At 38.3% G+C, this 13,824-nt stretch overlaps 1 protein-coding gene across 3 annotated transcripts; it reads left to right on the forward strand.

The window, feature by feature from the left end:
* Window positions 1–531: 531 nt before the first annotated feature.
* On the forward strand, window positions 532–13,134 carry TLR10 (toll like receptor 10). Of its 3 annotated transcripts, XR_011997203.1 has the most exons (5): window positions 532–3,801; window positions 4,614–4,703; window positions 7,229–7,350; window positions 8,707–8,806; window positions 10,239–13,134. XR_011997203.1 is itself a non-coding variant. In XM_072737882.1 (2 exons), exon 2 carries the CDS (start codon window positions 10,301–10,303, stop codon window positions 12,722–12,724), a length of 2,424 nt encoding a protein of 807 aa, XP_072593983.1. In that variant the 5' UTR covers window positions 8,715–8,806; window positions 10,239–10,300; the 3' UTR covers window positions 12,725–13,134. The 3 variants fall into 3 exon arrangements, 1 of the variants encoding a protein (XP_072593983.1); XR_011997202.1 differs by lacking the exon at window positions 4,614–4,703 and having other exon boundaries at window positions 3,343–3,801; XM_072737882.1 differs by lacking the exons at window positions 532–3,801; window positions 4,614–4,703; window positions 7,229–7,350 and having other exon boundaries at window positions 8,715–8,806.
* Window positions 13,135–13,824: the final 690 nt, after the last annotated feature.

Here is a 13,824-nt window from a genome sequence, read left to right on the forward strand (position 1 = left end):
GAGAAGCTGACTCATTACTAGAGTAAAAAACAGCCTTTGCCCACTTTGGAGAGTACAGTAAGATGGCCCCACTATCAGGCCACTGTGGGAGCTGTTGGCTAGTTCTCTGTGGTGCCTGGCAGTGTGTGGCTGTGCTTCCTTCCTTCCTGGAGTATCTTTAAAATAAACCTCCATTCCCCTGTTACACAGGTTCTTTGTTCATTGCAATTTATATATGAAGGAAGAAATATGACAAGCAGAATTCTGAAATCAGGGAAGGTTATAAGAGGGGAAAAGTATGTGAGAGTGGGTGTGTGTTTGTGTGTATGTGTAAGTAGTTACCATGGCAGATATCTCTGAAGCTCACAGTAAGGGAAGAGGAGAAAAAGGAGAAAGATTTTGAAGGGAATAAAAAAAATTACATCCTGAAAGTATCAGCACATATGGTTCTAAGCTTACTATTCCTATTGCTGATTGCAAATAAGGATTTAAATATGTAGAAATTCCAGGTGAAGGCAGAGAGAGTAGTAGTACATGAACTTTTGGGCACCTGGAACAGTGAAAATGCTGTGGACTTTGGAGCCAGACAGGCTCAGTTTTGAATCCTGACTCCAACTCTTACTAGATGATGACATTGGGCACGTTTCTTATTCTCTCTGAACTAGTTTCATCATGTGTCACATGGGAATAATATAAGACTTTGGTGGAGTTTCTGGTGAGGATTAGCCATTGTCTTGTATGTTATACTTCCTATAATACTTCCTGTATTTGGGAAGCAAATATAAGCTGTTGTGATGATGACTGATCATGATGATGATGGTGACATAGAATACTACTCTTTACCTGGGCTTGACTTTTTTTTGGTAAGTAAATTAAAAGTAAGTAAACAAAACTTCTCCATTCACTGACAGGGTGAAGTGTTTAAGCATTTTGGGCTCTGGGAAAAGGAATAATACGTTTTTGGACACCAAAAAAGCCAAGTGATTTTTTTTTTTTCTTGAGAAGACAATGGAGATTGTGAATGTGCTGATCATAGTAGTCTGAGAATTTCTGAGATGAAAGAGATTTTAGAGCCTAGTTCATCCAACAAGCTAGGAGTAACCTCCTCCACACTTCTGATGGGTGTGCATCTAGCGCCTATTTTTACATGTACGGATATATAGACATGTTTGCATATGCTTAGGTGTGCAGTAGACTGTTCATTTTCTGTTGTTTTTCTTTATACTGTTTTTATTGTATGATTCTCCCCTAAATTATGTGTAGAAATACATGCATTACATCTTTATTAAAAACCCCAATATTATTGTTAAAAAATTTCTTGTTTTAAGAATGTACCCCCTTCCCATTTTCACATTTACGTAAACCTATTATAATCATTCATTTTTTTTTATTGGTTTTCCCTTCTGTGGACAATCCATTCGGAAGTTATTATCTTCACTAGTGATGTCCAGCAGTGTCACTTGAATTTTGAGTATAAATAAAATCTCAAAACATGTTCCTTAAAAAAAAACAAAACAAAAATACTGTTCCTTTGAAAAAATTGATGTGCACTCTGCAATCTATATAAATAGTACCATGCTTGTTTTATCCCATTACTACAAAACAAGGCCTCTAGCCCCCTTCCCACTATTTTCTAGTCAGATTGCTGAAATTATGGAGTCACCATTCCTGTTCCTTCTTATCACCACTTAGCCACCTCACCAATTTGATGGGTGGGATAACTCATCTGAACCTTGAAGGAAGGCACCAATGAAGTGCTCTAAAATGTTTTGGGAAACAATATTGCAGTTCTACAAAAAATTAAACATAAAATTGCCATATGATCCAGCAATTCCACTTCGAGGTATAAACCCAAAAGAACGGAAAGTAGGGACTTGAAAAGGTATTTGTACACCATGGTTTATAGCAACAATATTCACAGTAGCCAAAAGGTGAAAACAACCCAAATATCTATTGATGGATGAATGGATAAACAAAATATGGCATATACACAAAATAAATTATTATTGAGGTTTAAAAAAGAAGGAAATTCTAATACACACTACAACATGGAAGAATAAAGTCCTGCCTTACTATTCTTTTTTTTAAAAAAAAGATTTTATTTTTATTTATTTATTTGAGACAGAGCATGTGCATTTGTGAGAAACAGTAGAGGAGGAGGGGAAGAGGGGGAGGGAGAGGCAGACTCTGTACTGAAAGCAGAGCCTAATGCAGGCTCACTTCACAACCCTGAGAGTTAGGCGCTTAATTGACTGAGCCATCCAAGTGTCCCTGCCTTATCATTCTTTAACAAGAGTTATAAATATTTTTTTCTCTAACAAAACTTTGACCTTGAAGTCAGAATGGGAGCAGTTAGAGATGGAAAGATAGATAAAGGAACCAGAATAATGGAGGGTATGGCACTGGGCCTTACCACCACTGGTAGAGAGAAGGATTTCCTTGAGAAACAGGTTATGTTTTGTTTTATTTTCTAAGCAGGGTCAATGCCCAGTGCAGAGTGTGACATGGGGCTCAAATCTCATGACCCTGAGATCATAAACTGAGCTGAAATCAAGAGTCAGATGTTTACCCAACTAAGCTACTGAGGCAACCCAAGAGACAGATTTCCATCATGGAGGCCAGACTGTCCAATATGAAAGGTGAAATGAGATATGCATGGACCTAACTGCTCTCAAGGAAGGTATTAGAACCTTTTTTGTTTGTTTTGGTTATTACTAGACCAGAAAGTGTAACTGGGCCCCCAACGAACTCTCATGGAGGGAGGTAAGATTTCAGAGATCAGACTAGAATAATCTATGCCCTGCCACCCCAACAAGGGAATGCTGTCCCAGGAAACTCTAGAGAAGCACCTTTCCTTTCTTTCTTTCTTTCTTTTTTTTTTTTTTTTAAGATTTATTTATTTACTTTAGAGAGAGAAAGAGAGCACAAATGGGAGGGGCAGAGGAAGAGAGAGAGAATTTCAAGCAGACTTCCTTGTTGAGTGTGGAGCCTCACACAGGGCTCAATCTCACACTCCGAGATCATGACCTGAGCCAAAACCAAGATTTGGATGCTCAATCTGCTGAGTTACCCAGGGACCTGAGAAGTCCCCTCTTAAAAGGTTAGAAAGGAGTCAAAAATAAGTTTAATTGGGGAATCACCTTTTAAAGACTGTGACAGTTACACCAGGTAGTTAGACAACTGTGACCACGTTTGAGGTGGGAGGTCTGAGAAGAAGAGCATAGCATCTTCTAGCTTTTAGCTTTACCAGTGAGTTTTGAGGTGGCTCCATTATTATAAGAGAGGGGGAGAAAAAGGAAGGAAATTGTGATGTACATGACAACATGGGAGAACCTTGAAAACATGCGCTAAATGAAAGAAGCCAGTCACTCAAGGACAATCATTACAGGATTCCACTCCTATGAGGTGCCTACAGTAGTCAAACTTACAGAGATGGAGAGTGGAATAGTGGATGTTAGAGGCTAAGAGGAGAGGGAATGGGGAGTTGTTTAATGGGTCTAGAGCTTCAGTTTGGGAGAATAAAAAGATCTGCAGTTGGGTAGCGTGATGGTTGCACAACCCCGTGAATGTGTGTAATGGCACTACACTTAAAAATGGTGGATGTTATGTATGTGTATTTTACTGCGATTTTTTGAAAAATGCCTGAAGATTGTAATGAATTTATGCAACATGTAATGCCACTAGCATGCAGCAGAGGGCAAAAGAGCTTGAGCTTCACTGAAAAGCTTGATTCCAGCGCCCCTGCAGCCAGTCTAGCTCTGTCAATGAATCCTCTACACATCTACACCTGCAGCTCTGCTGGAGCCACCACAAGCCCTGGGGGTAAGAACTGTTAGCCTGGTTTGCTCTAACACTCATGAGAAAGAATTAAGGGTTGAATGGGTCTTTTCTAAAGAAGAGATCATTTGATGGGGGGAAAGTAGCCTTACTTAGACTTTTAATATTTATTATTTTGTCTATATTAAAGATAAATGAGTGACCTTGGGGGCTACGGATCTAAGAAACTGTCTTGCAGATGCTTGAGGTTTGGGCTTCCTTTCACTAGTTGCTGATTTAACCCAGTCAGTCCTTTTACCCAGAATGGATGGTCCTATCACTGTGGTGAGGTTTCTCCAGCTTTTATTTTCCTGTGATGCATGTTAATGACATCTGCCATCTGGCTATTCAAAGCATAGTTGTTACTCTGTTACTAGTTTAAAAGTTCTGCATTTGTGTTGTATGTAGAAAAGTAGGGGCACATCTGATTGATTTTGTACGTGTAGATCTTGTTCAGTCGCCTGCAGGGGTCTAGAGTGGCCAAAGACAGCCATGCGGCTGCTGCGGAGGACAGAATGATTAACAGCACCTAGGCGTTTGATTCCTAGGAGAGCTTTCTCACAGACCACCTATACTGAGTTATGAGTTAGAGTTCTATGTACTTCCTAAGTTCTGTTTCAATTCTTGTGAATTCATAATTTAGGAATTCATGTAGGCAAAGTCTTGAGCTTTACGACACCTAGCAGTGTCTAATAACAGCTGCTTGCCGCTTCAGAGAGAGGCACATGGGGTGGGAAGGGAGGAAGAAGCCACCGTGATGGCTAGTCCTGACAGTGGAATCAACGTTGGTAATCACATCCTAAACGACTTCATTTCAGGTTTTGAAATGCCTACAGTCTGGGTTCTGGAAGAACCACATAGGTCTGGATTCAAATCCATGCTCTATCTTATTCACTGGGTTTCCTTGGGTAAGTTACTTACCCTCTAAGTTTTAGCTCCTCCCTTTGTGAAATAGGGGATGAAAATAGCTACCATTTTGGTGAGTTGTTAAAGGCATTGAACATAATAGCATGTGAAAGCATTTAGCTCTATGCAGCCACATAGGAAGCACTCAAAAAATGTCATTCTTGTTCTTTCTTATGTTGCAAAGATCATTCAACATGCTATGAAGTTTTAACCCCTTCTCTACTTTTTTGTATCACCAGGAAAAGAGAAATTCAATGATTGAGTGTTCTTTGGTAAACCACAATGGTCATTTCCTAGTGTCTTTTGATTCGGACTTTCAAATCATAAGCTATTAATGAAAGTCATTCTCTGTTTTTCACTTCCTCTCACCATAGTAGTAATAGTAGTAGGAATATGGTAATATACAATAACACCTATTGAATGCATCTTTTATAAAAAAATTATGCCCTACTTTTTAAAATGTTGTAATGAAATGCCATAGTGCACATATATTGACTGAGAGGTAGGACCCTTTTATTTTATTAAGAGAAGTTCAAAAAGACTTAGTTCCTCTCCCTTCTTTAGAATAAGTTACAGATGAGGTTGTGGTATTGGGTAGGGAGAAGTCAGTAAAATATGGAAGCTATGACACTTCATTTCAGGGGACTTCAGAGGTAGCAATTCTGCATTTTTCAAGGGCCATAGCCCCAAACCTTAGGAGCTACAAATTGAAGTACTCTGTGAGACAATAATGTTAAAAACACTTATGTCAACTTAAGGACTCTAACTGCCTGGGCCACATTGGATCCTGAGACAAAAGGAAAAATCGGTAGTAATGATCCTGTCTTTATGAAAAATGTTGTTCCTTGTGGATTTTTGTTAAAATTAATGTTTAAAAATGTTTCATTAAAATATTATTTATCTTGATTATTGACTTTCTTGGCACCCCTTAAAATTTTTGCTTGAAATCACCCTGCTCTTGGCCCAGATGACTGCCACCATTTGTGATAATCTACACATGGTCACAGTGATTCCTATACATTATCTCTTTTATGCCGCTGCACAAAATACATTTACACATGAAAATATGGAACATTTCGGCAATGAAATAAATAGTCTGTTGACATAGCCAGTAAGTGGCTAAGACAGGACTTGAACAAAAATCTATTGATACCTAACACTAAATTCATTCTCACCATCTTGCACTGCACCGTATCAGGAATTCACAAAATTCATTCATTCGACAAACATTTTTGAGAGCATATTATGTGCCAGTTTGTGCTAAGAGATACAAAATTGAAATCATTCATTCATATATACATTCAAAAAGTATTTTCTGAGCCTGTGCTATGCGTACTCTTCTATAGAGTGGGAATACAGTAGTGAACAAGCTCATCAGCTCCTTTCTTCTCTCATGGGTGTAAGAGGTGGAAGGGACAGTCAATAAATTAATGAACAAAGATTTCAGATAGCAGTAAGTGCTCTGTTTTGAAGAGATATAATAAGATGATGTGAACTAATGGCAAGTTGGCCACTTTAAGATTAGGTGGTAAAGTCAGGTCTCTTAGAGGGAATAAACTTTAAGCCAAGATCTAAGTGACAAGAGATATCCAGCCAAGGAAGGATTGGGGAGAGAACATCCCAAGGAGGGGTTAAAGCTAGTACAAGGCTCCAAGGTCAGAACAGATATGGTATGAAGTGAGATCCCAAGAAGAAACAAGAGTAGCTCATGGAAGGTGTTATAAACCAACATCAGGAGTTTGGATTTTGTTCTAAGTGTGACAGTACATAGTTAAAAGGATATAGCCTGGCTGCCATAACAAGATTCACTAGCGTAAACAAGATAGGGCTCAACATAATGGCTCAATCCCTGGCAGTCCTTGTAAGTAACTGATATAAAACCTAAATTGAGTGGCCTTTGCAGACTTACTCATTAGGTTCCTTGGACTGTATAATGAGAAACTTTAAAGAACCAGTATGACTTAGTGAGATATATTTCATTGTGATTAGGGTATTATAACATATTTGAAAACAAATTTACCTTGACTCACCCTAGAGAACCAGGGTAGCAGAGTTGCTAAGACACCAAGTGCTGGACTCACCATGTATTAACTTTGTGACTCTGGGGCAGTTACACGACCTCCCTAAGCACCAACTTCCATATCTGGAGAAGGTGAACAGTGATACCACTGACACTATAAGGCAGTTATTGTAAGAATAAGGATCAAGCTTTATGAAGTTAGTATTACTTAGCTCAGTGAATGCTAGTTGTTATCTAAAAAGACATCAAGTGGCCACTGCCTCATTCACATGACAGAGTCAACATGGAGATGCTATCAGACTTGCTGAATAGATATAAATGTTTAGATTCATCACACAGAATAAATTATTCAGGTCATCTTAAATATAGGTAATGGATTACTGAATGTGAAGTAATATTCCAGGTGTCCTTTTGTCTGAGTTTGTCCCTTCACCATGTCTATGTATTAATTATCTCATTTATTTATTCCAAACTCAATGAGGAGAGTATATTACCTGCATTTTACAGATGAGGAAACTCATGGATGCAGAATTCTGAGGACATTGAGAGAAGAGTCAGATTTCAAGTTGTTTGAACACGGAACAGAGATAATTGAAGAACTAAGATTTTCCCAATATTCATTTTTCAAGGTATGTATTAAGTACCTACTCTGCCAGGAACTTTTCTGGGCCCTGGAGCTGTAGCAGTGAATAGAACCAATAGAACTTCTATTCCTACACAGCTTGTATTTTAGTAAGGGGATAAGAAAAGAGAGACGATAGGGCATCTGGGTGGCTCAGTCAGTTAAGTGTCTGCCTTTGGCTCAGGTCATGATCCTGGGGTCCTGGGATTGAGCCCCCCCAACCCCCAGCATTGGGCTCCCTGCTCAGGGAGGAGCCTGCTTCTCCCTCTCCCTCTGCCCTTCCCCCTTCTGGCTCATGCTCTCTCTCTCACTCTGTGCTCTCTCTCTCAATTAAATAAAATCTTTAAAATTTTTTTAAATATTAAAAAAATGATAAAATAAGACAAGAAAGACTATAAACAAAATAATAAATGTATATGTAAAGTGATGAGAAGGGCTAGAAAGAAAAATAACTTTAAGATAAGGAGTGTATTCTGGAAAGAGGATGGCAAGTACAAGTTCAAAAGTCTGATGTGGGATCCTACTTGGGAAGTGTAAGGAATGACCAGACAAGAGTTGAAGATGAGGATTGAAGATGTCAGATCTTTCAAGGACTTGGGACTTTCCTCTGGTTGAAATAAGAAACCAGTGGAGGATTTGGAGTAGAGGAATGGCAGATTCTGAGTGCATTTTAAAGATTCCTCTGTCTGTTGGGAGGAAATGATTGAAGAGGCACAAGGCTTGTAGGAAAGACCCCCTGGGACTCTATCAAGAAAGGAGTCAGTAGGGAAGGTGGGGAGAAGTGGTTAGATTCTAATATTAAATTCATAAACTCGGGAACCCTGGGTGGCGCAGCGGTTTGGCGCCTGCCTTTGGCCCAGGGCGCGATCCTGGAGACCCAGGATCGAATCCCACGTCGGGCTCCCGGTGCATGGAGCCTGCTTCTCCCTCTGCCTGTGTCTCTGCCTCTCTCTCTCTCTCTCTGTGACTATCATAAATAAATAAAAATTTTAAAAAATTAAAAAAAATAAATTCATAAACTCTTAAACTTTATGTTTTCCCACACCAGGCATTGGGAAAACACCAAGCCAAGGTAAATAGCTTGGTGAGAATTTTCCTGCTTATCCATGTCCAGTACACACTGGCCTTCACTTTCCTTAGACTGGTCACTCCTACAGACAAGCAGAAGGAACAAAATATATATTCCATGGGAAGATATGGTATAGTGAGACCTCTCTGTGCTATATACACTGTCTCATTGTTCTGAGGAGCTGTGTGTGCGTGCACCCATGTACCTGTGCAGGCATAGTGTATACATTTTGGCACTGTAGAAAGCCCCCAAGAAATGGAAACTGTTTTCATCATTATTGCTATTGTTTCGCAGTGATCCAGATTGCTTTTGCCACCAACCTGAAGGCCTACAGAACCATAAGGACAGGAACTATTCTGTTTATTTCTATGTTTTGGACCTTCCAAGTATATGGGTAAGTGTTGTAAAAAATCAGATATTAGCTCAATGGACTCTCTATGTCCACAAATATAAAAGTCAAGGAACAAATCCTTAACATGAATTCAGGAGCCCATAGCACTTGGTAATAAAAAATTACTTCATCGAGAACTTAAAACCCGCACAAAACCTGCACATAGATGTTTCTAGCTGTTGTAGTCATAACTGCTGAAACTTGGAAGCCACCAAGATATCCTTCAGTAGGTAAATGGATAAAGAAACTACAATACATCCAGATAACGGACTATTATTCTGTGCTAAAAAAAAGAAAAAAAGCTATCAAACTATGTGAAGACATGGAGGGCTTTTAAGTATGTATAAGTAAGTGAAAGAGGTTGATCTGGAAAAGCTACATACTGTATGTTTCCAGCTATATGATATTCTGAAAAAGATAAGACTATGGAGACAATAAAAAGATCAGTGGTTGCCAGGGGGTGTGGAGCAGGGGGAAGATGAATGGGCAGAGCACAGAGGAATTTTAGGGCAGTGAATGTATGCATAATGATAAATGCATGTCATTATACATTTGTCCAAACTCATAGAATGTCCAACACCAACAGTGTGAACAGTGTGAACTGTAATATCAGTTATGGACTTTGAGTGATGACGGTGTGTCTGTGTAGGTCCATCAATTGTAACAAATGTGCCACGCTGATGGGGCATGTTGATAATAGGAGAGGCTGTGCATGTGTGGAGGGCGGGTGATATGGAAAATCGCCTTTTCCATATGTACCTTCCCCTCAATTTTGCTGTGAGCCTTAAACTTCTCTACAAGAATAAAGTCTTAAAATTGTTTACTTTCAATTGTCTTAAAGCCTCCGGCTATCAAAATGGCATGTAAGGGAGAGTGTTGAGTATGATCTGGCAATGAAGCTCCTAAGTTGAACTGGGAGACAGGCACTTCTATGAACGATTATATATCTCCCTTCTGGGGATCCTCACTTGCTTCAGCGATGGGGATATGGCACAGGCATACATATATATACACTATGCCTGCACAGGTACATGGGCACATGCACACACAGCTCCTCAGAACAATGGGACAGTGTAAATAGCTTGGAAATCTATAACCCAAACTCTCAGATCAAGTCAAAGATACAATATTTATGTTGGAACCCTGTTCCAAACTCTTGGTGAATAGAGTCAATTCTTGGCATTAAAAATAATCTATACTGGGGCATCTGGGTAGGTCAGTTAAGTGCCCAACTCTTAGCTCAGCTCAGGTCTTGATCTCAGGGCCATGCGTTCAAGCCCCACCTTGGGCTCCATTCATTCATTTTAATATTAATATTCATTTTAATAAAAGAATAAGGTATTAAATTATAAATAAATAAAACTATAATCCTACAAGATTTAACAAACAACATAACCACTTAATATTTTAAATATATATCTATATATCTTTCTAGGATTTTGAACTCATTTTCATCATTCATATGAAGGAACCAGTGGTAAAATTCTTGGAATTACAATGAAACGTATCAGAAGCATTTATATATTTTGTAGTATTGCTATGTCAGTGCAGGGCTGGGCTTCGAAGCTGCCAGAAGAAAGGGAGTTGACAACCAATTGCTCCAACATGTCCCTAAGAAAAATTCCTGCAGACTTGACCCCAACCACAACCACACTGGATTTATCCTACAACCTCCTTTCTCAACTACAGAGTTCAGATTTTCGTTCTGTCTCTAAACTGAAGGTTTTGATTCTCTGCCATAACAGAATTCAAGAGCTGAATATCAAGATCTTTGAATTCAACAGAGAGTTAAGATATTTAGATTTGTCTTACAACAGATTGAAGATTGTAACTTGGTATTCACTGGCAGGTCTCAGGCATTTGGATCTTTCTTTCAATGACTTTGACACCGTGCCTATCTGTGAGGAGACTGGCAACATGTCACATTTGGAAATCCTAGGTCTGAGTGGGGCAAAAATACAAAAATCAAATTTCCAGAAAATTGCTCATTTGCATCTAAAAACTGTCTTCTTAGGATTGAGAAGTCTTTCTCACTATGAAGAAGGTAGCCTGCCCATCTTAAACACAACAAAACTTCACATTGTTTTACCAATGAACACAAATTTCTGGGTTCTTTTGCATGATGGAATCAAGACTTCAAAAATACTAGAAATGACAAATATAGATGGCAAAAGCCAATTTGCAAGTTATGGAACTCAAAAAAATCTTACTTTAGAGAATTCCAAGACATCTATTTTATTACTTAATAAAGTTGATTTACTCTGGGATGACCTTCTCCTCATCTTCCAATTTGTTTGGCATACGTCAGTAGAATGCTTCCAAATCCAACATCTGACTTTTGGAGGCAAGGTTTATCTCGACCACTATTCATTTGATTACTCAAACACTGTAATGAGAACTATAAAATTGGAGCATGTACAGTTCAGAATTTTTTATATTCCACAGGAGAGAGTCTACTTGCTTTTTACCAAAATGGATATAGAAAACCTGACTATATCAGATGCACAAATGCCATATATGCTGTTTCCTATATATCCTACAAGATTCCAATATTTAAATTTCGCTAATAATATCTTAACGGATGACCTGTTCAAGCAACCTATCCAATTGCCTCATTTGAAAACTCTCATTTTGAAGGGCAATAAATTGGAGACGTTTTCTTTAGTGAGTTTCTTTGCCAACAACACATCTTTGAAGCACTTAGATCTGAGCCAGAATCTGTTACAACATGAAAATGGTGAAAATTGCTTTTGGCCAGAAACCTTGATCACTATGAACCTGTCATCCAACAAATTTGCTGATTCTGTTTTCAGGTGCTTGCCCAGAAATATTCAAATACTTGACTTGAATAATAACAAAATTCAAACTGTCCCTAAAGACATTATTCATCTGAAGTCTTTGCAAGAATTAAATCTTGCATTTAATTTTCTAACTGATCTTCCAGGATGCAGTCATTTCAGAAAACTTTCAATTCTGAACATTGAAATGAACTTAATTCTCAGCCCATCTCTGGATTTTTTTCAGAGCTGTCAGGAAGTTAAGATTCTGAATGCAGGAAGAAATCCATTCTGGTGTACTTGTGAATTAAGAGATTTCATTCAGCTTGAAAAATATTCAGAGGGCATGATGATTGGATGGTCAGATTCATATATCTGTGAATACCCTTTGACTCTAAAGGGGACTCTGCTAAAGGATGTTCATCTTCCTGAGTTATCGTGCAACACAGCTCTGTTGATTGTCACCATTGCGGTTATTATGCTAGTTCTGGGGATGGCTGTGGCCTTCTGCTGCTTCTACTTTGATCTGCCCTGGTATCTCAGGATGCTAGGTCAATGGACATTGCAGAGGATTAGAAAAACAACCCAAGAACAGCTCAAGACAAATGTCCAGTTCCATGTGTTTATTGCATACAGTGAACATGATTCTACCTGGGTGAAGCACGAATTAATCCCCAATCTAGAGAAGAAAGATAAATTGATTTGCCTTCATGAGGGAAACTTTGACCCTGGCAAGAGCATTATTGAAAATATCATGAACTGCATTGAGAAAAGCTATAAGTCCATCTTTGTTTTGTCTCCCAACTTTGTCCAGAGTGAGTGGTGCCATTATGAACTTTACTTCGCCCACCACAGTCTCTTCCATGAAAATTCTGATTACATAATTTTTATCTTACTGGAACCCATTCCACTCTACTGCATTCCTACCAAGTATCCTAAGCTGAAAGCTCTTATGGAAAAGAAAGCATACTTGGAATGGCCCAAGGATAGGCGTATATGTGGACTTTTTTGGGCAAATCTTCGAGCTGCTATTAATGCTAACTTTTTAGAAACCAGAGAGATGTATGAACTACAGACATTTGTGGGGCTGAATGAAGAGTCTCAAGGTTCTGCAATCTCTCTGATAAGAACTGACTGCCTATAAAATCCTCCCTTCCCCTAGGGAGATTGGGGCCTGCATACACTGTTGGGATAGAAGTTGATACAGTCTTTATGATAGTAATTTGTCAATGTCATTAAGATGAAAAATGATTATTTTTTCATGTCAGTTCCTGGAAGGATTTCTAAGAATATATTCTACAAAATCACAAATTTGCAAAGGCTTATGTAAAAAGATTTTCATCCTAACATTGTTTATAATCATGAAAAATTGAAAACAGCTCACATTTCCATAGAATAAAGATTGATTCAATAAATCATAGTTCATTAATGCAACAACATATTACACAGCCATTAAAAAAATGAGGTAGTTCTATATTTACTAGAATGGATAAAATTATACTAATATGATGGTTTACATATTGAAATAAAAGTCTAAATGAATCTCTACCAGTACAATGGTATGGTAACACTGGCTTGGATCTGGGAGCTTGTATTACAGAAAACATTAGGTTTCTATTTGTATATTTCTGTAACATTGGAATTGCTTTAAGTGAATCTGTATTTCTTTTGTAGGTAGAAAAAACAGCAAAGAGAATTTTTGAAGCCTACACATCCTACTCATTTTGCTTGATTCTTCCTTTCTAATCTAATCAGTCATAGAACAAAAACAAGCCTTTTTAAATTTTGCAAGATTATATTTCAAAAAATGCTACTTCCCCTGATGAGAAATTTTTCTGTAGTTTCTATAGGCTTATGTACTTATAAAGGAAGAAAATGGCCCTACTTATTTAAGATCTGACACCAATCTCCTTTTACCTCCCTGCATCCTATCATTGAGCCCTATCAGGTTATCGGCCCTTTCCCAGAACATTCGGTCTCTTTCTCTGCCTCCCAGGCCCTAGCGTTCAGGGAATCTTACATCTCCTTCAAGGACAATCCAAATGTCAACTCTTTTTTTGAAAACTTTGTCACAAAAAAAAAAAAAGAAAGAAAGAAAGAAAGAAAGAAAGAAAGAAAGAAAGAAAGAAAGAAAGAAAAAGAAAACTTCCTCACTTCCAAGTATGATGTTTCTTGATGCCACATAACACTTCAGACATATTTCTATCACCAAACAGATCATTTATGTTTTTAAAGTTTCCCTTT

Source organism: Vulpes vulpes, chromosome 14 (assembly GCF_048418805.1).
Source record: "Vulpes vulpes isolate BD-2025 chromosome 14, VulVul3, whole genome shotgun sequence".
Taxonomy (NCBI): Eukaryota; Metazoa; Chordata; class Mammalia; order Carnivora; family Canidae; genus Vulpes; species Vulpes vulpes.

Coding starts and splice junctions, on each gene's coding strand:
- TLR10 (XM_072737882.1), top strand. CDS start 10,301: ATGAAACGTATCAGAAGCATTTATATATTTTGTAGTATTGCTATGTCA.